We start from the raw sequence: 25236 nt of genomic DNA, 5'->3' as shown, positions 1-25236 counted from the left end.
GTTATTGCCCTTGAAAGTATTTGTTATAAAATATACTGATGAAGATATGTAATGTTATAATTTTTACAATTGCTAAAAATCGTAAATCTTTGGCATCAATGCATTAATGGAATAAATTAGGACAGTTCAAGGAGCACCGCTCACCATCCGCACTAATTGTGGTTGAAAGTCATACTGTATTTCTAGATTAAAGAGCACGCTTAGAAACAATGAAATAGTTTTCTATTATTATGTTTTTGTTTTTTTTGTCACAAAACCCTTGCAATAAATTAGAGATTAGAGATGAGAATAACAACTCTTTTTAGTCAACTCAGAGTGAATGAGTCGTTATTAGAAAAATTATAATTTATTTTGGTTATTTTGGGAAACTAAGCAAAATTTTTAAATTGATGTATATTAATGCACATTAGTTGATAAATGATTCTTTTTACTCAAATAATGCTTCAATTAAAAGAAAGAATAATACTTAATAAAAAACTAAAAAAATCTAAAAATGTGCAAATTTCCTAAGGCTATAGACTTAACTTTTTTGGGAAACTGAGCAAAATTTTATAAATTAATTTATTTTAATGCAAATTGGTTGACATAACTTTCTTTTCACTCAAATAATCCTTTAAATGAAAAAAAGAATAAAAAATTATAAAAAAAAATCTAAAAATTTGAAAATTTCCTAAGACTATAGTCTTAGCTTTTTTTTGAGTAATTTAGCAAAATTTTAAAAATTGATTTATTTTAATGCGAATTGGTTCAAACAAGTTTCTTTTCACTCAAATAATGCTTTAAATAAAAAAAATAATGAAAAATCAGAAAAAAAATTACAAAAAATTTTCAGCTCGAAAATTTCATAAGGCTTACCCCTTACGTTTTTTTTTGGGAAGTTTTGCAAAAAAAAATAATTTGATTTATTTTAATGCCAATTGGTTCAAATAACTTTTTTTTCACTCAAATAATGCTTTAAATTAAAAAAAAGAATCAAAAATCAGAAAAAAATTACAAAAAATTATAAATTACAAAAAATAATTTTCTAAAAGATTGTTCCTATCGAACTAAAATATTTAAGAATGTCTGTAACGAATTTAGACGAGTCATACATTTTTAAGATTGTAAAGAGAAAGAACTATAGAACTGCTGCATATCACTTGAGGATACACAGCATATCTGGGGATGTAACAAATAAACAACGTTCAAAGAATAACAGTGTTTCTCGAAATAAAAATAAAATAATTAAACATTACTATCAAACACCAATCTTGAGCAAAATGAGTAATTAAAAATTAATCAAACGATTGAAATTAATTATTTGTTATTAAATACTTTTGCTCAATATCGTTTTTTTTTTATGAAAATACTACCAATTACATCCTTTCTGTACAGGAATGTATTGGACAACAGCAATGCTCTGTCGTTGGCATTTATTTGCCTGGCAATTAGAAATGGATCAATTGTGTATGCATTTCTAAAACAAGCTGTGCCATTCCAGAAGTATGTGGTTTTGCGATGCAACATTTTTTTTCCTATTTAAACATACCAGTTATGGACAAAAGGATGAGCCCTTTTGTGCCTGCACTGTTCAAGTGAAGATGAGCAGCAATCAATTTCGCAATGATATTCAATTTTAATCGAACACAGAGAAAGAAAGAGTAGAGTGTAAGAGAGGGTGACAAGTGTGTAGATGGCAGGTGCTAGTGATTCAATTGATTTCTTCCACCCGGTTTGCCGGACTAAGTGTTCCATATTTTGCTTTCAGCATATTAATTCTCTCGATGATTTTTACATTTCGTTTCATTTTACTGCCTCCCTGCTGGTACAATATGTTTGCTTGCTGATATTTTACACCAACAACGACAACAACAACAACATCGTTGTCGTCCTTCATGGAACCGAACCGTACATCCCGGACGGTAAACACCCGACATCCGACACCTGTTTGCATCAACATGGCAATGGCGGGAATGGTGCTGACTCACAACACATCCGCGCAAACCCCTGCAACTCACAAACCAACTGCTCGGAATGGATGTTTCTAATGCAAATCCCGTTTCTGCAAAAACTGCCCTATCTGCTGTGCTGTGTGCGGAATCGATCGGAAATACGGTCCGACTGCAATCAAAACCGACACACGATTTTGTGTCGCTTCGATCGATCGTACAGAATGACATTTATAGCCGACGAGCGCTTTCAATCATTCTACGTGGAGAGCAGCGGCGTATGGACGCTGCAGATCAAATACGTGCAGGCCCGTGACGCTGGCATTTACGAGTGTCAGGTGTCGACGGAACCGAAAATCAGCGCCCGAGTACATCTGCATGTCGTTGGTGAGTATGGACATCGATTTTCTCTTCCACCACGTTTTCCCCCTTATTTCCATCCCATTTTCCAATCCAATTGCTTCCTTGGGTCGATATTTTATAGAATTGATAAGTGTTTATTAAATGAATCCACTCATTTTCGTACTATTTAGAGGAATAAGATAGTTTTTAAAATATTCTTGAGAAGTTAAAAAACTATTCACAAAAATAGTTTCCATATTTTCTATCCCGACCTCTTAAGAATTTACTACCGCATAGGATCGAAACCCGAGTTACTTATCAATTCACTCGTCTCTCTCACAAATCAAGCAATTTTCATTCGTCAATTGCAAATATTGATTCCTGCTTGGGTACGTGCAGGAGAACGAACTCCGGGTGCAGTGTCCCGGAGAAACGGGTGGAATGAATAGATGTTTGTTTCTTCTTGTGATCTTCCCTACCTCTTTTGCACACAACTACTGTCACATCCCTTCCAGACCACATCCGTCGATAGGGTTTGCATGATTCAATAGAATACCAAAACCCATCTGCAAATGGTCGACTACCACAGTTACCCCACCACACAGGGATTTGCAACGATGTGTGTATGTGTGATTGGGAAAACTGGCTTACGTTTTAATTAAATTTAGTAGCAGGTAGTTTGGACGAGTTGGTCGAGTTGTCTCTTCAAATTCATTTTCTTGCAGGTTGATTACTTTCAATCCACAAACAACTTTTGCATTAATCTTCGCAAGCGCATGGAAATTGAAACGAGCACCCCAAAAACCCCGTATCCACCACTGTGGTTTTGTGCAAGATGCGAATAGTGTTGTGGTTTTGTGGTGGTTTTTTCTTCGCCAGAAGAACGCCAGACCGACATAGCGTAATGGCTGCACTAGTTTGTGATACTATTTTATTGAATTTGCCAACCAAAACGACTACTTTTGTGCTTGTTCGTGCTCTTTTGCAATTTGACAAAAGAGTCGTTCTAATGATTGAGGTATTGGAGGAAAATGTTTATTACTACCAACTTCTGTTCAAACAGCAGAATCTTCCTACTCGGTTCAATTTTATTCATAAAGCGAGTACACCAACGCGATGACTCTTGACTTCGGTCGATATCGAACGATGACGTCTAGCGATGAGGTCCGGCATGACGTACCGAGCAGCACAATTTTATGGGAGCAGGATGGTGGATAATGGTTATTCCTGCCGTTGTGAATGATTAAAGCTCCAAAATTCGAATTCCCCGTCTCGTTTTTTGAAAAATCCTCCCCGACCCACCCCGAAGGTTCCCAAGGTCGCTTCCGGCTATTCGGAACAAAAGTTGTGCGTTGATTTTTCGATCGTACCACATCCCATACGCATCTCCACACAGCGATCCATCCGTACACGGACGTGTACCGTACCAGGTTTCGCTTTCCCATTCAATATTCATCATATCTCCAGAGTTCCGAAACAAAGCCCGTCATGGTTTCGGCGTGCCGGAAGGTAAAAGGGAACCACCATGTTATGCCGCATCTCGTCAAGGTCCTTGACACGAGGTTCGTGAAGGCTCGTGAAGCGGTTTCTGGTTCCCAGGTTTGGGCCGGTAACGGTACGGTTGGGTGCACTCGTCAGAAAGTAATACGGTATGCTGTCAAAAACAGCACAAAGTACAACTTTTGCTACCGGATGTACACAGGAAAAGCTGCACGTGCACGAGATTACGAATAGCCGTCCCGCAGATGTCCAATATTATCCACCCAGGACCACCATATGTAGCCTGGTGGATGTTTGGCCGATCTACAGGAAATGCCTAAACTACAGGAACAAGAAAAGCAATGCTTTGTGTGGTTTATAATGTCCCTACTCTTCTATTTACTCCTGTACAGCGCTATCTTTCAATTCATGCTGGCGTATCTGACCATAAATCGATTGCTACAAGACACTTATTACAGGTGGTACTGGAACTGGTTCGGTCTAGTGATGGGAACTCTGGAACGGATTATCCGACTTCGGAGTTGCAAAACCGGATTCGACTCCAACATAATCCGGATTCAACTCCGGAGTTAACTCCGTATTATTTTCTCATTGTTTCGAAGAGGTTTCTTCTGGTTTTTAAAGCGCTTTTCGTTGGTATTTTTCGTCGATTTCAATTGGTATTGGTGGTGAGTATCAATATTGCAAAAGGTCCATTGCCGTTGGAGACTTTATTAAAAAAGATTTAATACAGGTTTTCTCACATTTTTACGAATAAATTCCATAAATTAATAAGTTCCACTGTTCTGTATCATTTGGTTGATATCCTCCAAATTTCTTAGTTGATCCGGAGTCGACTACAGATTATACTGGAGTTGGAATACTCTAGATAAAGTTGGATTTTTCCCATCACTAGTTCTGTCTCGTAACAACAAAAGCATCTTTGCTTTTTCAAACAACACTTGTGCGAAAAATGGTTCTTTCTTTTAACTTCCTTTTTTTTCATTGGCCAAATTTTCCACCATCTCGGCGTAAAGCCACCTATACAGCGCGATAAATAACGTTCGCCTTTTGGTTTCGGCAACTTGAGCAGTGTTCAAAGTTTTTTTTTTGCTGCTGCGTTCTTAATTAAATGCCAACAGTTGCAGGCGTGTACATACTTACCGGATTACACTATCAAAACCTTTCTATCACGGTGACGCAAACCGGGAAACCCGGGAAAGAAGTCTAGCTGCCAGACCCGTACACATATGACGCATACACACGGTTCTTACGATCTGATTTCTCCTGTGACCATCATTAGTGATTCGGTGCACGAAGTAAATAACAGCCCAGGGAAGCTAACGTGCAGCCAACAAAGCAGCGGTCGGTCGTACGATGGGCCGAACCTCATGGTGTATTCATGCACACCGGCAGGTCTTACCGACCGATGGTACGTGGTTTTATTTTCATGCGCGTACATCCAGGTTGGCATCGGTGGTTGGCGTAACCCACCCAACCAATGCCCCCCAAACACCCGAAAAACCAACGGTACGTGAAGATCCGTAAACCGGATGTTCCCGAATCCTAACCGACAGTTGCGTTTGCCCGTATGCCGTGCATCGATTCCGCAAGTCGCCCGATACGCCAGTTATTAGACCAATCCGAGCAGCATATATACGTGTAGGTGGGTAGAAGTCCCTAGGCCGCTGTTTGTTGTTGGCTCTGGAAAGCCTCAAAAAGCTTCACGAGCTCGTACACTACATTAAGCCACAAATTATTGAATCCCGATGCCAATGAAGCCGAACGCCGTACCAGTATGGCGCGTACGATGTGAGGTTTCTACGGTTTCCGGTTTTTCCTTTCCATTTTTTTTTTTTTTTTTTTGGGCATCAACCAGGAAAAGCAATAAACATGAGTTTTTCCCTCCTGTCATAATCATACACCGGGTGGCCGGATGGTGGCTTTTGATGCATACAGCCACCATTCGTTTGGCGGGGCGGGGGCAAACCTTTCTCGGGTTTTATGCGTCTCACTGTAGGAGTTCTCGCACACATACACTCACACCGCTTTACAGCATTAAGCATCGCTTTGGCAATAAAGTGTGGTTACAAAATTTCGCCAAAAACAACCAGCTACGAAAGGATACTCGATAATCCTTTCCCGTGCATTTATTATACTCGCTGAAAAAAGCAGAACTTAAGCTGGACGACCGGATTGTGTACGATTGGGCGCGACTGTGGTACCTACGGTGTTGGGATGTAATTTCGTAGAATTATAAACATGACTGTTGAAACGCTTGGAAACGGTCGAAAGTAATGCGTTATTATTGATATTTACTATTCAGAGTGCGTGATAAACTCATTGCAACAGTGTGGTTTGATGCCAAAGACGTGTGTGTTTTGATGATTTTCCCTATGGACATTAAGGATTTGCAATGTGTTGTAAAGGCAGTGAAATATCGTTTACTTTATTTATATGGTAAAGGTATTAAACATCATGCTAAAATGAACTTTACTAGTTAGCTGTCAACTTTCGTGGAAACTTTTAAAATATTAAATAAACTTTTACACTCACTCAATAATCCAGTAAGACGATCAAAAATGTTGCATCGACGCTAAAATATACGCATCGACCGTTAACGTAATAATTCAACGGGGAAACTTCCACGAAAAACACAAAATACGCAAATTTGCTACTTTATTAAACATACAGTTTAACTACACCTTCTTCACTTGGCAGCAAACTTTTCAGCATCATTCCGTAAGCGGAATTTTCCGGAATAAAATAAAGCCGTTCAGTAATTCAAACGAAGCCCATTTCGTCCAGTAAGGTGGCCCTTCTGGTTTCGGCTAGAAAGGCCAACCAGCCAACCAGTATATTGCCCAAAAAAAAGGGACCACTTTATGCGGCGTGCAACTTCGTGGCAAATTCGCTTCTTTTCGTTTCACCGAAGGCAAAACTACCGAAATTTATCGGAAAGCTTCAAAACAAACTTTTTTGTTATTTTTTTTTTTCCTACTCCCGTTTACTTCTTGCGCCTTATTCAAATTTACAATTTCCATTGCAAACTTTACAACGCGCTGGATCCGGGATCTGGATCTGTTCAACCAGCTAACAGATTAAACCGCTCCTGCCCTGGAACTTTGCCTTTAACTTCAAAAGATGACCGGTATGAAAGTTTGGTTGGCGAATGGTTGGCGTAGCACCCACATTTTAAGTTTTGCAAGAAGTTTACAAATTTTCTTTTCATCACAATTGCTCACTCACCCCTCGCATTTGGCTGGCTGGTGGAAAAACTTGCGACGAACGAAAACTTGCATGCCACCGTTGGCGTTGAGTGTGTGTGTGTGTGTGGTTGCAAGAAAATGGCTAACAAACCGTTTCAAATATTTAAGCTTCTTTTGCGCGTTTTTTTCCGGTAAGCGTTCACGAAACATTAGTCATAATTTTTTGAGATTAGTTGCAGTGATGTTAGCTTTTCAGTTGAAGAATTTATTTTTTCTTGATTAGTCGTTTAAGTTTTATGGTGGCGATGCAAGCAGTTTCATTACATGATAACAAGTATACCACTGCCAAGGAAATTACAATGTACTTACAATCAACATACAACTGAAAAGCATAAATTTATGAAAGCAGAAAAGATTCCACCTATATCTTTACATTCTTCGCTTCAACATTACAGAGAACCCAGCAAAGACCTCAGCTGTATCTCTTCAACTCTAAAATCCCTACATGGAGACATTTACTGATAAACATTTCACTTCTCTTCAAATATATATCGAGATCGAATTTGATGAGTAAATTGGAGTTTAAAATCATGAACAATTGCTCTAATTAAAGAATGTCTAATGTCTCCAGTTCTGATAAGTTCTCTCTAACTGTTGATGCAAAGTTCTTCGAATTAATAGTTTGTTCAGATATTTCATACGTTACCTTACTAAACATTCATTGAAAAATTTTCAACATGATCATCAGCAATGCGTATCTTCGACAGTGCAGAAAACATTCTCATAATTCCGTTCTTTATCCTTTCATGTCCAATTTACTGAGTACCTTTCTTGGGTTATTAATGTTATGCATTAGCTTTCTCGTCTAAAATGGCAAGTTCTGTAGCTAATGTAATTGATTTCCCCAAGTATCTGGTTAGATGTCCATTCCGTTAAGTTAATGTAGAATCGTAAGCATGGTCAGCGAAGATCTGTAACATCCACAGTTCATAAAATTCCTCGTAACTCTCTTCCAGATTTTTTGAATTCTTATCATCCATCATCTCTCTCGTCTACTTCAATAATATCTCATTCCTTTGTTAGACGTCCATTCCGACCCCAACTCACGATTGGAGTTAACATTACACTCTTAAAGTCTAAATACAAATAAATTATATAGGAAAAGAACAATCTCCATTGCATCCAATTACTTTCATATCGTATTTTAATCTCTTCACGTATCATCCCCAACCATGAGTACCATTATTGCCAACAATGCATGTTTAACAGCGTGCCAAACATAGAAAACTTCTCATAAAACAATCATTGCCTCGTAACACAATATACTATTGTTGGTTCGAGTGAATACACAACCACTTCATCTCGCCACGTCTAGAAACAAGCACTAAAATCTGGATATAGTTCAACGCGCGTACCCGCTTTGAAGCGTTCGCCGGGTACGAAAAAAAAGGAGCAACGTGCTGAATCGACCGACAAACGCTCGATTATGTTAAGTTGTCCGTCGTTATGAGCAACACCCTGCCCAACCGATTCGGGCCACTGCCCCCGTACTACCCTGCCTGCGTTGGAAACCATTTACCGGATCGTTTTATTTTTCACTTTTTATTCCTTTATTCGGAACGTTGATAGGCGAACGCAGATATTGGTGCGCATAAAAGCACACTGTGCTTTGGTGAGGATGTCCCTAGCTCGTCCTTACTACTGATGCGTGTGTATTCTAACGCACCCACCAACACACATACATACATACTATGATAAAGTTGTTTGTCGTGTGTGCGTTGGTGTGCCAGGTCGTGGTTCCATCAGCCAAGCAGAATGCAGCATTTTGTGAGCAAATATCGACGATAATTTGCTTAAAATGTGTAACCACTTTCGTAACAATGCTCTATGCACCGCCTGCACAGCCATGCGACTCACTAACGTCGGTGATAAAGCAGCAAAGCAGTCAGCATCGCCATTGTGCTTCACCGTTTTTCCATTAAATGACCTTTTCTTTCCATGACGATGCCCCACGCGCCAACCCCCTGCAAAAGCTGAAGTGGCGTTCAATGTAAAGCAGCTCCGAGCAAATGGATGTTAAATGCGCCATTCGGTCGATGGCCTTACCTTTGTACCGCACCAGCAAAAGTGCGATCCGTGGCTTTCCGTGGCATGAAGCTCTGCAGCAGGTTTTATGAGCTGTTGCAAGCACTTCAAACACTCTGCAACGGTTGCGCGCCAAAGTACGCCGATATAATAGGTGTTGTTTGGTGGTTTCATCCTTGTTCTAGCCACGACCGATTGTGCCTCGTGGATGATTTATTCAAGTAGATTATATTGCATTAATGGGTCTCGCTTGACGCACCACCACCACCACGACCAAATGTTGGGTCCCAGTCCCAGGCTCAGATTCAGGTGAAGGTAAATCGCAGGACACCAGGAATCGAATACATGCATCGCATAACAAATCGTTAACTGCTGCCGTTTGCAATCTCGAGCAGCTCTATTTGTGCCGTAGCTCAATGACGATCATAAGCCACGGAAAATGCCAGTCCCCCCAAAAAAACAAAAAAAAAAACACACAGACCCAACAAACGACCTGTTGTAGCGGCCTAGGTCTGCCGATCCTTACATCGCTTGCAGACCACAGATCCGATTGACGATAAATAAAACGTCCCGGCAATCGGTAAAGCACTCACAGGGATTAGCAGGGGCTTTTACAGTAAATTTAGAACCATTAAACCGCAAAACCAGCAGACCCCCTCCCCCACTCCTTCCCATCCCTGTCTGGGGCACTACCCGGGAAGAAGGTCACGAGGAACCAGTAACGAGCTTGTGGTCCATGTGCCAAACCGATAGGCAATAAAAACAAAAAAAAAACAAAACAAAAATTAGAGAACCCATAGCCTATCCAAAGGTTTCGACGATTGGAACGAAGGGCAACGACCACACGGTCGGGCGCTCAAGTTGCCCGCGGACTACGACCGTCAAATCGTCGTACTGGAAGCGGCTGTCGATCGGGTCGTAACGGCAGACGGCTTGAGACTGGCTTAAAAGCGCCATAAATTTCCAAACCCAACAGTCAGTTTTATTTTGCGATTGTGGCCGAAAAGCGTAGGAAGACATTCGCCTCCATGAGGCGAGGAAGAGGGGTAGGGGGTGGGGGAAGGAAACGGACACGTGTGAAAGGGACTGACGAGCAGCGCGGTGGAAAGGATTTCGCGTCGTTTATGTTCCTGCCTCATGTTCTTTTCTTCCCATTCGTTTAGCTCTTCTCATCGTTTCTTCGTAGAATTTATGTGTTTTTATTTTTTCATCAACATTACCACCTAACGGGTGCGGCTGGGGAGGCAGACTTTTGTCGCTGTCCCGCATTGCAAGCTCGACCAAACTCGACCAAGCGAACTAACGCGAAGGCTCCCGCTTCTATTGCTTCACACTGTGAAACGTTTCGCGTGTGTCGTGCCGATGGCAATTTCGTTTGGAAAAATTTGCCGAAAATTGACACAACTTTAGATCGTCGAAATTGAGTGGAATGAAAATTTACTGCCCGCTTAGTATCACGTGTGCTGCCATCGCCGTTTTGGCAAGGATGGTGTGCAAGGTGGACAACGTTGATTGCCGTTTCGCTCGGCATCTCGCGGCTCACAGGCAGGCGTTGTTCTGGCCTTTAGTGAATGAAACAGACAACAACAAAAAAAAAACGATAAGTTTCCTTTATTGTGGAACTTTATTTAAGTCGAGGTGAAGATATATAAATAGAGCCGTGCTTGTTCCTTTGACGCTTGGAAGCCAATTGATCCGGTCCAAACAATTCGTTCACCTCGATTGCTATTCCCGCTCCAATCTTTCACCCTTCCCACTTTCACCACCCACCAGCCGTCAATCGATAGAGAGATAAAGTGTAACACATCTTATTTTGTCGCTTCCTTTTGCTGTCCACCTCCAAAAATAGTGCCAAGAACCGAGCTTATAGGTGACTCTGATCGCTACGTCAAGGCCGGCAGTGCCGTCATACTGCGATGTGTGGTCCGGGGTGCCCTCGAGCCACCTTCCTACATCATCTGGTACCATGGTACGCAGCAGATCTTCACCGAAAGCCGGCGTGGCTGGAAGACACAGCTGGATCGTGGTGCACCCGATCTGGACGGAGATATACACAGTACGGTAAGTGGTGGCTTCTTTATTTATTTTTGTACTATGGAAGTGCACGGTAGTAGAACACAAAAGGTGTTCTTATTTATGTTTTATTTTATTTTTTTGGGAAAATTTCTCCTCCGAACTATGTAGCTTTGTGAGCAATTCTTTGAAGCAAAATATGAAAATTTCCAACAAATGCCCTATCGTTCTATCGAAATTTTAAAAACACTCCATTTAGGACCCTCGATGAAAAGTGAACCAACATCATCGATTTTTTGTTGTTGTTGTCTTTATCAAACAAAGTTAATCAAAATTTGTCAAACTACTTGCTACCCGGCACTCATAACGAGCTTTTGCAAAGCTTCACACAGTACATAGCTGCGTTAGACACTATCGAAACGTTGTTAAAATCTGATCATAAATCAATTGTCTAGTTAACTTCCCTTGCATCAATTTCAACCGTCTGGTACTCTGTTCCCGCCCACAGATTGGTTCGCTGATAATAGAATCGACGAGAAAGAAGGACTCCGGAAATTACTCCTGCAGCCCATCCAACAGTCCACCGATCACTGTCTCACTGCACGTTATCAACGGTAGGTTATCGACATGCCAAGCGTACCAAACAGACCAAACACGGCGGCTAGGGTCTTTTGCATGTGTGTGTGTGTGTGTGTGTGTGTGCTTCATACATTCAACACAGTGCCGTGCAAAATGGGGACTTTACAAAAGGACCGTCCTTAACGTCCTCAAACCCATCCGCCCATCGGTGTTATTTTCCATTTACATACCCTCTGATATTGATCTGGTTGGTTGTGATTTCGTTTGCATGCATCCCTGGTAACTTGGTGGCCATGCTGCAAAACCCATTGATGACAACTCGATGTCAACCTTGGTACATCGGCCCTGCCCCTGCCGTTCCCTCCTGGCACAATATCTCATCGGACAGGAGAATCGTCTGCATCCGCTGTCACGTCATCGGCAAGATCGCTGTTTGATGGTAAGCATAATTGAATTCTCATTACTGTTGTTTATAGAGCATTCGGGTACAACTCCCCCGGACCCCGCGTGTGCGGCCCCATTGATGACTTGTGGTGCGTTTTGTACTATCCACCATCCACTGCATAAATCATGAACTCGCGTGTGCTATTGACAACATGGGTACATGGGTTTTCGTAAAGTTGCACCGCACCATCACCGGTGGTATGGGCACCCGGGAAATGGATGGCAATGGTCATGGTGGATCGTCCAATGGCCTTTGCTTGCAATGGTTTTCAATGTGCGCTTTGCAGCTGTGACACATATCTGTAAAATGTGCCACAGCTGGCATTAGACCCGTCCCGGTGGTTTGGTGCTTCAAGCGCCGATATTGCCTTTTGTTTGGCAGCACAAGTTATGTCGTGAAGTTTTTAATGCTATCGTGATTATTAACGTCCGCTTCGGCACGGTGAAAGTTTTGAATGAAAGAAATTATTTTTAATGTAACGGAATGTTCTTGGAACATATCAATTATAAGTTATAAATGATCAAATATATTACACAAATTGTGTAAGATCCTTAAATGAAAGACATTTTACGTTTGAAAATTTAGGTTGGGGTGAAGAAAATTGTATTTTTTCGTAGCATTTCTTTATTTTTCTTTTTATTTCCTTGCACAATTTCTTTATTTAGAATTTATTTGTTATTTATTAACTCAACACTAAAAAAACAGATAAATTAAATTTCGAATTCCAAATTCAGTACAGTCAATTAAGTTCTACTGTGTTTTGGTGGGACTCATAAGAAATTATTTATTATGAGTTGCTTCCACATGGCCAAAAACTAAATTCAGATCTCTACTCTCAACTACCGTTTTATGGTCACAATTGACCAGAAATGGAAACAATAGTCTAACACAATTGTGTTCCATCCGGACATCAAATCACAATTGGTCCTCCAGAAACTTTTGTGAGCTCAGTGAGTAATTTTTAATTCATCCACTATGTAAAAGATTTTTACTGTGCATATCGGATAATCCGAAAAATGTTCAATAAAATACTGAATTTCTCGCAAAAATAATCATCTTCTTGCTTCCCAAACCCTAACAAGTCGAGAGGTTTTTGGAGAATATTTTTATCATCTTTATTTTAAGGATTCCTAACACAGGTTTTATTTTTCTCACACCGACTGCAATCAAGTCTGTCCAAATAGAAGAAAATTCAATTTAAATTCGCTATTCGGCAAATAAACCAAATCTATTTTTTCCCATCTACCGGTCCTGACACGATTGGTTTTTTTCTTCTTTCCGTTGCTTATTCTTTCTATCTTCACAGACAGCATATCGATGTTCAAGCAGCGCAATCTACAGATTCTACTCCGGCATAGGTCATTTGTTATGCTACTTGTATTGGTTATCTATGCTCAGCTAAGCTGTCATGTGAACTATAGTCTTTAAGTATAAAGTTACGGTATTAAGCCAGAATTAGAAAAGCAACATAAAAGAGAGAGAGAGAGGATGGAGAGAAACGGAAGTAAAGAAAAGAAGAAGCAGCGCAACTTATCCACAAAACCAGTAAACGAAACAAAAACAACCCCTGTAAGAGGATAAGGGAATAAGAAAGACACAGAGAGAAAGAGAGGAAACTACAAAAATCAAACAACAGCAAACACACTCGCGGTACGCGACGCGAGAATAATGATAAGTTAAATACAAAAGAAAAACATATGCAACAAACAAACAAACAAAAAATCGAACAAGTAAAGGTAATTCGAAAATCATCCACGTCCATTCTCTATCGCTAAATACACAACTTAAGAAAGGTAAGGCGTTCCGTGTCCCCGGAATGGAACGCGATGATGTGAAAAATTTTGCTCATATAAACCATACACACACAAAAAAAAACGACGTAACACAAACGGTAGGAATGGGTGATGGGAAAGATGGGAAGGTGCGAGTAGTGAAACTCTTGCCCTAGCAAAAACAAAAAAAAAACACACACACACAAAACCCACAATTCAATGGAGCTCATTCGTGACTGATAAAACAAAGAGGGCAAAACAAAAAATGGGAAATGTTTCAGTAAAGTTTTGTTTAGAGATTGGGATAAAAAAAGAATAAAAACAACAACAACCAAAATAACAAAAAAAAAAAGAAAAACAAAGGGACTGAGAGATCGTGGTGAACAATTCCAGGTATAATTCCATTGCTCTCGTTTAGGTTTTGGAGTTAGCTAAGGTTCAAAGGGATCGAGCGCAAAGCTGCTGGTAGAAGGGGTGGTGGGGGGTTCCCTAGCCCAGCAAACGGACTGATAAAGATGACGTTAAGTAGGTGAAGCACCTGCAGATTGTTTGGTATTTGCTGTTTTTTTTTTCTGTTGTTGTTGCTCTGTTTATTTGTTGTTAGGTAGCGAAAGATGCTACCATTTTCCGGCACGGTATGGCCAAAAAGCTGTGGTCACTGAAAGGTTGAGCATAGGCAGAAATCGTCCGCTCTCGTCACTCGTTGTCGAGAATCACGTTGATTTTGGGTTATTTATATGTTTTTCGTCCTCAAACGAACTGTACCAAAAAACACAATAAAAAGAACACACACACCGGATAGGACCGTCCGAAATAAGGGCAGTATGTGTTACAGAGTGTGAGATAAAGTGAGGAGAAAAACAAAAACGTACCTTTCGAACGCAATTCCTCTTTCTCGTTTGTCCATTCCGTGCACTCCCCGCTTGTTAAGCCTTCGTTCCCGTGGTATACGATGATCGGACTGTTGCTACTACGTTGCTCCATCTAGTTCCAATTTCGTTAAGCAAGTCCCCAAAACTTTACTCCATCAATGTCAATGTTGTTTTTTTCTTTCTTTCTCTCCCCTCTGCGAGGAAAAAGATGAAAATTTCCTGCTTCATCGCTAGTTATCGCCCCGGAGTTTTTGGGAGGACCCTTCCCTCTCGGTCCTTGCTGTATGCTCGATAACTCGGTTGAACTTTTGTGAAGAGTTTTTTTTCTCTGTTCGGTTCTGTACGCCCGTATGTGTTTTTTGCGCTATTCGATCATGTCGTTAGCGTCGGTGCCGTGGGAAACTGAGGTGATGATACAGTACAAGAAGCGCGGTGATGATAAAGGGCATATTTTTGTTTCAATATATGTTCCCAGGAAAGTATGCGCAGTGTATGAAAATATGATCTAGCCGTATTTGTTTGTTATCACCCCCCTGCCAGGGGTGCTTGGGCATGAGGGGATAACTTTTCCCAGTATTGATGACTGTTGACTCGGGCAAAACGTAACATAGCGTCCTATTGCGGTCGGTAACGAAGGTACGCCAGTACGGCGGGTGGGTTGGTCTTTGTCAGTAAAACACACAGAAAAACACTCACCCGAAAATGGGTGCTCACGATTGGTGAGGTGGGGAGAGCAAGTAAGGTGCATAAACAGATAAACAGAAAAGAAAAAAACCGAAAATCATCGTTAGCAAAGTCCTACTTGATACGTTAATATAAATAATCATTTTATTGAACCAAAATGGTAACGATACAAACGATACAACAAAAAAGAAGAAGAAGAAACGAAAACATGTGTAAGAAACAAAAAAACTGAACAAACATAACAAAAAATAAAAACAAAAGCAAAAAACACACGATAACCGATAACAAAGGAAGCAGAAGATAAATTTAACGACAAAAGACGAAAGAGAGAAAGAGCGAATAATAAAGGAAAAAAAAAATGTCACAAATTCACTCACAAGTTATACTCTACGAGCGATAGTATGGTTTGACTGGTGGAGGCGCCAAGTAATAACTATTTAATTAACGGTAATTGAGATGAGCATGAGAGACGTGACGCATTCGGCGAGCGAGAGTAAGAAAGAGAGAGAGAGCAGGAAGCAAAAACAAGCAGCAACAGCAAACATACAACAAAACAAAACAAAAAAAATTATCCCATACCACACAATGGAGCGCAACAGCGAAGATAGGATTCGCTCACTGAAATGTAAAATGTTATAACTTACTTATACTAACTACAAAATTGCCAGCGGTGCGGTTCATATATACAGCGAGAATGCAAACATACAGCAGCAGACAACCCCAAAAAACACAGCCACATAAACAGACGTACAAAACAATGCATCAACACGCGGCCGATTGCTCCGACGCGCTGTCCAGGCAGCCCCTGAAGGTAGAGAAAGCAGTATTTCAATCACGACACGACATGCAGAATCAATTTTAATTCCAGCGCGCCAGAGGGTGTATACAAGGCCAAATAGGGGCACAATTGGAACGAACGGAAATGTTTAGTAATGAGCCATAAAGGGGAGCAAAACGTTCAAAACTATAGGGCCACCCTTAACGATCATCGTCGCCTAAGAAAATGAAACGTCAGCAAAAAAGAGACAGACAAAAGCAAAGGATGCCATAAAGGATGCAAAATAAATGTTTAAAACGTAAGCAAAATTGAATCGGTATCAAAGCAGGAGTAGCAAAAAAACTACAAAAACACATACACACACACAAATCCAACAGTACACAAACACACATACCGACATACACTACACTCCGATCATGCGTGGAGCAGGCGATAAGCGAAGGGTGGAAGAAATATTGTAGTTATATATTAGTTAGGTAATTCATGAAAAATTATATTGTACATATTTTTATATTTTAATCCTCAGTTGAATAAAAAACCAAACATATTTTTTTTAATGAAATAAACGCGTTTGGTGTTATTTACTTTGCGTTTTACCCGAACGTTAGCGATCATCGGTGCTTTGTGTGAATGTGTGTGCGTCCGGACATTTCATTTATACACTGCCTATACTTTCTATTACGTTTCTCCAACATATCAGCTGGAACTCTAAATTCATTTAATTTTTGCCTTAAACAAAAATTTACTATTGGGGCGGCGGCCCGGTGGTGCATGTGAAAAACGGCGCCCGTCCACACGGCAGGACCGGGTTCAAATCCCATCCGGACCGTCCCCCGTAGCATGGACTGACTATCCTGCTACGTGGTAAAATAAGTCTTGATACGGCCAGGCCGTTCTAACCGATAAAAAAAAAGAAATTTACTATTTTTTACTTGAAACTGTGCCACTAAATTGGGCAACTTTAGTAGGTTTTTCCTAAAAAATTTAACTTTGTATGCCTTATTTAGCTCGTCTATCCAGATCCTGTCATTCGCTGAAGATAGAAACATAATTGGGCTCTTCTACGGCTCTTCTAGATAGATGCTAATCCCATGATTCTTACATTGGAATACCTTTAATTCGAGTTACCCAGAAGAGATGTACACTCAGGGACTTTATCTCTAAAGTCAGCAATAATATTGACGTTAAGAAACGCGCGATGTAAATGTCTACCAACCAGGAATTCTACAAATTGGGCGATTTTTTCCCTCTCAAAACATAATTCGGGACAATCTAGGCGTTTTTTTAAATAATTTGTGCAGCAAACACACTCTGACGTATGAACTTGTTCTGGAGAATTGGAGAAAATACTTCATCCTCGTTTGAGAGGAAATCAATTGAGAGGAGCTAAATATTTAACATGAAATTCACCAAGGTTCCGTGGGCTAATCCTGTCATTAGAATGATACCGAACATGATATACCCAACTTGAGATGGAGTGGAATCAACTGTAAGTAGTTTACAGGACTTCTGCTGTGGACGAAGAACACAAAGAGGTTGTGGTGCATGATAAGTAAGTATATTCTGCTTCTTGGCAATAAGAGCATAAATTGAGCATATTTTCTATGTTATTGAATTAAGAAAATCAGCTTTGTAATATGTACAAAGAAAAGTCTGGATTTTTACACACCTTGTCGCAAGATGCATGGAATTTCATTTTTAATTTATAGTCTTCTACGATTTTTAATATCTTAATAATTTATTAGATTATTCTTGTTGCGTTTGTCCACTTGTATAGAAAGCCACGACTGTAACAGCAAAGAAGTATGTGTGCGAAAAGGGAAATAAAAAAAGCCTATAACATCCACTAGTGCTGTAAGTATAGTGTTAAAATGTTAAGGACTCTTGCAATGAATATATAATCGTTACCCCAACAAACCAACCGTCGACGGCAGATTAACATTCTGTCCTTGTTTTTTTTTCGTTTACTTGCTTCCGTTGCACGTTTCCATGAGGGCACGTTCGGTGAAATATTTCACGCGTCGACTGGTCGAGATATTTCCAGCATTACCCCTTTTTGTGGTGCATCCTTCCCATATGAACCGACCCAAATGCTGGGGATGTGTGCGATCGGGTGTCTTTTCACGCCTAGCCGCATCACACGGATGCACGGATGGAAATGTTCCGTTTCCCTTCATTATTCCCACGGCTGTACCACGCTCATCATTTGCACTAATTGCCTGGCGCTGTGAGGGAAGTTGACGGTAGCCCGGTGCGGTGTGATTTATTCACTGCAGTGCATCCGTAAAGCGTCGTATGCATGTCGTAAGGTAGCATAAAACAAAACACCCTTACACACACATACACCACCACAATCTCCACACCAATGATGGACGGGAAGCCATATTTTTTTGTTATCTCAACTCATCAAATCGAGAGTTGTCACTGAGCAGCCACTTGGGAAATACACGGTTCCTGTTTTCCATTGTTTGTTTTGATTTTATTTTCTGTCAACTTTTCCACAACCGACCGTATGCATTTTTATGATTACCCATTTCTCCATTACCACGGTTCACCGTTGTCGTTGGTTGAGCTTTTTTTTGCTTATCTTCCGCGCTTGTATCATCTCACAGGACACGGTTTTACATAAAGCGACAGTGAATTGACAAAATTTGTAGGCAGTTTCTTTTTTTTTATTCTTCATAATTTAACTTTTATCTTCTCCATCAACTCACCGGGAGAGAGAAAAAATGGTCTTCCCAAAAAAGCCACAGACCAGGGTGACAAAAATTCACTCACCAAAGAACAGATAAATAAAGGAACAATCTGGCATGCGCGTAGCAGCAGCAAAAAAAAGCATCTGCTTCCTGCTGCTGCTGCTGTTGTGCATTTTCATAAAACGTTTCGTAAGCCAATTGCCAAATGCAAAAGCTTACAGGAAGCTTTCCCACTCACGGACGGTGTGGTTTATTATCCTTCTCGCTTGCCATCGCGCTGTCAGCCCGTACTCAACCCACCAAATGGTCACTGGAGTTCAAGCGTCAGTCAGTCAAAATGTTCAAAATAAAATTTAGCCCACTCTTTAGCCGGACACGAACGCATCCGTAGGAATGGACACAGACACACAAAGAAACCGTACACAAGGAAGCGAAATGAATGATAAGACCAGCAAATAAAGCGCCAGCAATGAAATGGCTAGCGCCTGTGTGAAGAGTGCTTGTTAGCTGTTCATTTGCAAAAAAGAAAAAAAATCATTTACTGACGCTATTTTAACATTTCGTTTGTTTCCTTTTATGCTTTATATCCGAACACAATTTGAAACACTAAATTGACCATTTTTCCTGGTTTTCGTCTCACTATAACTCACTTTCGTTGGTTGGTTCTTGTTGAAAATATTCCCCAATTTTGACTTATTTGTTTTTTTTTGTCACATTTTTTGTGTGTTCTGGTCTGCAAAAGCTGTAGCGATACGGTTACTATAGCAATCGTCTCCACGCTGTATTCAGCATATTTGTGGAGTAAAATAGAAAATTTCCCTAAATGCCTCTAAACTTGCCCTTGGGGAGGTCGTTGTTGTTTCCTGGGCTTTTTCTTTTCTCCCTTAATTCATTTTTCGCTCCCATTTCCTAACGCTCTTGGCCGGAAAGCCGGTGCCCAGGCATTGATAAACTGGCGTAATCTGAAAGAGATTACTTCCTATTTGATTTCGCTCATCCGGTGTCACGGTTTTGGCACACGGCTTGTTGTGGATGTGACAGGGCCGCTAAAGTGTGGCTTCCGGTGCAAAAAAAATCCGGGAAAATAAAACACCAACCATACCACCAGTATGTACAATCAAGCCAGTGGGTTGGCTTTAAGATGAACGAAATGGAGAACGCAAATGAACAAAATACGTATAAAGATGTAGATTTTTTGTGTTTGTTTCCCCCGCGCCGAATACACCCGCACTACACATTGCCTAATCTGCCTACGTAAACCATCTTCTCTGGGTTTTCTCTTCTTCATTTTTGTACGCGCTGCATTAGTAGACGTCATGAACCAATCCGATTTTTGTTGCGTTTTTTAACGAAGGATTTAATGCTTCTCCGAAAAGGCCCGGAATGTAATCACCATGGAAAAGGGTGCGGTTTTCGGCTGGGTATGCCTGAAACATCATGCCATGTTAACATGTGTTTCATACTTTAATTGCATTAAAATGGAAATGGAGATGGCAAACGTTTGGCTGAGCTGAAAGAAACAGTAAAAGTAGAAGTTGTGATGAATTTATCTGATAAACCTATGGCAAAGCTATAACAGTGGAATATCCATAATTAAGGAGGATAAGAAAATTATAGCTACTTTTATGACTAATTTCGAGTATTATGGCAAAAGTTATTTGAAAGCGAAACCTTTTAAAGTTAACAAAAAGGTTTGGATGTTACTTGCCGTAAGGAACTACTAGTTACTAAAATGATTGCTAAGGAATTAAAGTAATAAGAATTAAGTTTACTTAAAATATATATTCATGCTTCTTGAAAATGATAGTATGGAAGTATGGAAATCTCAACAAACAAAATTAATCCAATCACCACCTTTTAAACAGTTAAATGCAATAAAACTTTACAATCAATGCCAAATAAAACAGTGCTTTAATCAACTTCAATTTTATCTTACTTTTGAGTGTACTTTTATATCTTCCTTTCGTGGAAACTGTTAAAATTTTAGGCAAAAAGGCGAAGGGGAAAAAACAGTACAGTAACAAAGCTTGAATGCCAAAACAAGCATCCGTAGTAAAATATCTACGCACGTGCGTTGAATAAACACACCGCTCCGAGTTGGTTTTTCTTACCGCCCGGAGGCTTTGTTTTTCCTACCCGAAACTTGATGAAATATCGCACGGCCGTACTGTCAGCACAGTTTTCCGGGGGCGAACAAATCAAAATTTGACTTTCACCATCGATTAGCAGCTTCCGTGAAATGAGAAAAAAAGAGAAAGTTCCATTCCGATCGGCTAACAGGGCGCACCATCAAAAGAGTGTGAGCAGCAAGCAGATAAGAAAACGCGCGGCATACAAAAGATGAACGCTATGCAAAAGTTCGGAAATGGACGCAAGAAACAAATAGAAGAAGAAAAAAGCCCAGTCCAAAGACATTTCGGCCTTTTTGGTGCCGTTTTCGCCTCCGCCAACGTGTGGCTCGTGGCTTGCGATTGTAATGAACAGATTGGTGAATTTTATTTCACGCTTCGGTTGCAATATTGGATGGATTAAATTGCGATTTATTTCGCGCTTGGAAATACCTACCAACGAGCAGGGTGGAATCATTTAAAGCACACACTTCTATGAACAGGATCAAAGAAAAGAGGGAAAACCTGTGAGCATTGTTCTGCGTGTGCCAGTGTCGTTAGAGTGTTCGGTCCAATCGATCGGTTCCCGGGAACTTTAATTGTTCCGTTTGTTGTGCGTGCTGTTTTAGCACGAAGTTCATTATTCATTCACTTCCCGAGTAGCAGTTAATTTTGATCGTTACAACCGTCGAGACTTTTCCTTATAAAACGGTTTAATTTTTAAACATAAAAAAAATCAATTCACATATCAATTGTACCTGTGGAAAAATTAACTGAAAAATAATTTGCGATTGTTTTCGAATCGAATTTCCTTTGTGGAAAAAATGCAAAATATTCTCATGATGCATGTGATTCCTTCCGCAAACAGATCATTGATTGAACTGCCTTACATTGATCGATATGTTAATTTGAGTGAAGCGTGTAGAGAAAGGGAGCTTTTTGTATCGAATGCATCATAACATTTGCCAAATTGAAGTATCGCTTTCCACTGTATTAAGGGCACAAGCATTACACTTTGATGTTAATAGTGCAACAAAGTTAAATCCTTATTTGATTGCCGTTTGTATAAACCGGCATTTATGTGTGTTGTGCCAAATTTATTTACCTTTACCTACTTTCGGCACGTTACATTCACGGATCAGTTATTCGTTCCGGTGTTTTATGCGTTTGGTCGTAATAAAAATAGAACAATTTTATAGAGCAAATAAAAAAAACCACTCCACCACACCGCCTGTTGCGTGCGTTTAGCAACGTGTGATCGGTATTGAATTTGTTCTATTAAAAGGAAAGGTGAATTATGTTTATTTCATTCTAACCAATCAAATACTTCCCATTTTATAGTATTTATTCACTTACCTACTCACTCTTTTGCAATATTGCATCCCGTAGGAACACGTTCGGCCATAATAAAAGTCACCTTTAATTTTGGGGACCATTTGAACCGAATTTCCCAATCACCACCCAGCGACAATCATGATGATGGTTCCATGAATTCATAAATGATCATAACCAAACATTACGATCGCATGGTCGAAAATCGGTTGTGCGGTGTGATGTTTTACCCGAAAAAATTCTCATTCTATTCCTTCTTCCCTTCGACAATCAGCGCGACGGTTTATTTTCGTACTTTAGTGCAAATCGAAGCATTGAGCTTTTCTGCTTTTCTTTTCCTTTTCTCTATCACCTTTTACCCAAACGAATGCATTACACACAGACACACAAGTATAAAGTCGAATCATCCCTAAAAATGGAGCCGCTTGCTGGGGACGATTATTCCCAAATTTCGTATGCATCTTCGAAAGCGTCAAAATGTAAATTTGAACCGCGTTGAACGGCGCGTAAATTGAAATGTGCCATTGGAGTTGGTATTTTTATACGATTTACGAACACGCGCACACCGAAAGTGAATCGAAAGTAAAATCGTGAAAAGTCTTTGGCGTGCCTGCGAGTACCATATAGCTGCTCCATTTTCCATTTTCCTTCACGATCACGTGCTCTTGGGGTTGTTTTTTTCATCCAATATTTGCACGGACAACCCGCTCAATAGTCACCCAAGTCAGTGTAATCAACTCGTCGCGCAAAAAAAGTTCAATAACGCTTCCAATATTGACTCGATCCCTCAGCGGGATGGTGGGAAAAGCAAGAATTGGCGGAACTGATTTCTTTCCCTTCCCACTGCCGGGGCTCAATTCATTCGCGCTGCAATCAGCAGAGAAAAATAACCAAACCAATAAGCAATGAAGCTACTAAGCGGTCGATTCTAATCTAATATTGATTCATTGCTTTATTGCTTGACGCTTGCGATTCGGAATACGGCGACGACGAATGCGACGATCGTCATCGTCACCCTTTGTCAATGTCATTGGCGCGAACATTAGCAAACTGGCAGTTTAACGTGAACGTTCTGTACGTGCGGGGTGGAAGATGGCAAATGGCCGATAACAACAGGGATAGCAGGGAATGTGCGCACGCTTTCCCAGCTGTGGACCTTTTACACAAAATAGCGAACGAATTTTGGTCCTCAAATCCTGGTAGCTTGCCCCGGTGAAAAGGGGATCGATCAGGGATGGACGCGCGCGACGTTCCACCAAACGAAAAGGAATGCCAACGCGAAAAGGGGAAGAGAGAGAGAGAGAGAGAGAGAAAGAGGAAAAAGGCAGTTATCCTTCCGCTGATGCTTCCACGAGTCATGCTGATCCCTGGTCGTTTTTTTAGTCTTCTTTCGTGGCTTTTGTTTTGTTTTGCTGCTTGCTTACGATTTCTTGCTCTGTTCTCTTCCTGGTGCTGGGTGTAGAAATGCGAAAGGTGGTGTAGTATTTACGGATGATTGGCTTGGGATCGATGGGATGCAAGAAGGTGGTCTGTTTTTATGATAACAATAACCTCAACCCTGACGCTCGCGCCCTTAGTTTGACCCGATTTACTTTACTTAAGCCGCTTTGCCATAACCTTCAATCAGTGGATGTTACTAAAGCACATTGTTGTCGAACAGTGAAAAAGTTAATCTGATTGATATATTAGTAATATATTAGCCAGTTTTTTTTCAATATCAAACCAGTTAACAAAAAACAAACAATTAAAATTTTCCTGAATGATTTGCCATATGAAAACGTAAATGGAGGCGCCTGGTGTTTTAGTGGTATTGAACAGTTTATGATAATATATTAATTTCATTTTGAAATCGCGATCTGCACTGATGTTTTCTATAATTTTTTGCTTTAGTTTTTTGTTTATCTACCTAACTTAAACCATCAAATATCGCTACGAAGGTTATTTGGCAAAAAGGAAATGGAGGCGCCTGGTGTTTTACTGATGCAGGACGGTTTATGATAAAATATGAAAGTAATTTTTTAAATTGCAATTTGCGCGATGTTTTTTGTAAATCCTGTCTGTAGCTGGCTGACTACTTTACTTAAAACAGCATATATCGCTACGACGGTAATTTGACGAAAAGTAGAATGGAGGCGCCCGGTGGTTTACTGTTCATGGCACCGGTCTGGAGGGCAATTTTCGATTATTTGCGGAAAAAAATATCTAGCTGAGATCGAAAAGACAGACTAACTCCTGATTTATGACTAAAGGAAAAAAAGAGCAAGAAGATGAACTAGAAAAGCATAACTTATAAAAATGTAAGCTGAAAAATTATCTTTTTTGCCAAGCCATAACATTTTTTCTTTCAAAATTATAAGAAATAGTTTCTAATAAAATATGTTAAAATGTTTAAAAATCTTCTTTTTTATAAACGTGTTTTCCCCTAATAATAAGGTGAAATTCTCATTGTGCGAAAGTATCAGCCCTTGGTGACGTGGTCGGCACTTCATGTGCCAGTCTCCGCGTGCTTGCTCACAAACACACAAACCCCTACAGATGAAATAACCGGCGAAAATAAAACGCATAATGTCTTTCTAATAGTACACGGGCAGGTGGAGTGAACGTGCCCGATACGAAACGGTTCCGGAACCGCAAAACGTAAAGCTCCAACTCGGCAAAAGGAAATACAACGTGTGGCGGCTGACCTTGCTCACCCTCGACCAAGTTTGGCCAAAAAAGGTTGGCGGGGAAAAAGGTTAGCAGCCGGATCCTTTTCACCAACAAGCAACGGCATCCGAAACGAAGTCAGTCATTCGTTTTTATCTGCTCCTTAACACAGCCATCTCGGAGGCTTTCTTCCGCGTTTCGCACACTCTTACCTGTCCCACTTATCTAATTCTCGCCCCTTGTCTCCGAGGGCCAAAGGAAAACCCTC

General features: G+C 40.4%; 1 protein-coding gene across 1 annotated transcript in view; it reads left to right on the top strand.

Moving 5' to 3' along the window:
• Positions 1 to 14101, top strand: part of LOC125766894 (zwei Ig domain protein zig-8-like) — a 31266-nt gene extending 17165 nt beyond the window's left edge. The window contains exons 5-9 of the mRNA XM_049432990.1: positions 2152 to 2315; positions 10893 to 11104; positions 11565 to 11670; positions 12024 to 12074; positions 13387 to 14101. Of these exons, the coding sequence (XP_049288947.1) occupies positions 2152 to 2315; positions 10893 to 11104; positions 11565 to 11670; positions 12024 to 12074; positions 13387 to 13508 (655 nt within the window). The 3' untranslated portion in view covers positions 13509 to 14101. The remainder of the gene's footprint in view (positions 1 to 2151; positions 2316 to 10892; positions 11105 to 11564; positions 11671 to 12023; positions 12075 to 13386) is intronic.
• Positions 14102 to 25236: the final 11135 nt, after the last annotated feature.

The sequence above is a fragment of the Anopheles funestus genome, chromosome 3RL, assembly GCF_943734845.2.
Source record: "Anopheles funestus chromosome 3RL, idAnoFuneDA-416_04, whole genome shotgun sequence".
Lineage (NCBI taxonomy): Eukaryota > Metazoa > Arthropoda > Insecta > Diptera > Culicidae > Anopheles > Anopheles funestus.
The sequence above is the reverse complement of the archived record's forward strand: the minus strand, read 5'-3'. Positions and strand labels throughout refer to the sequence as shown.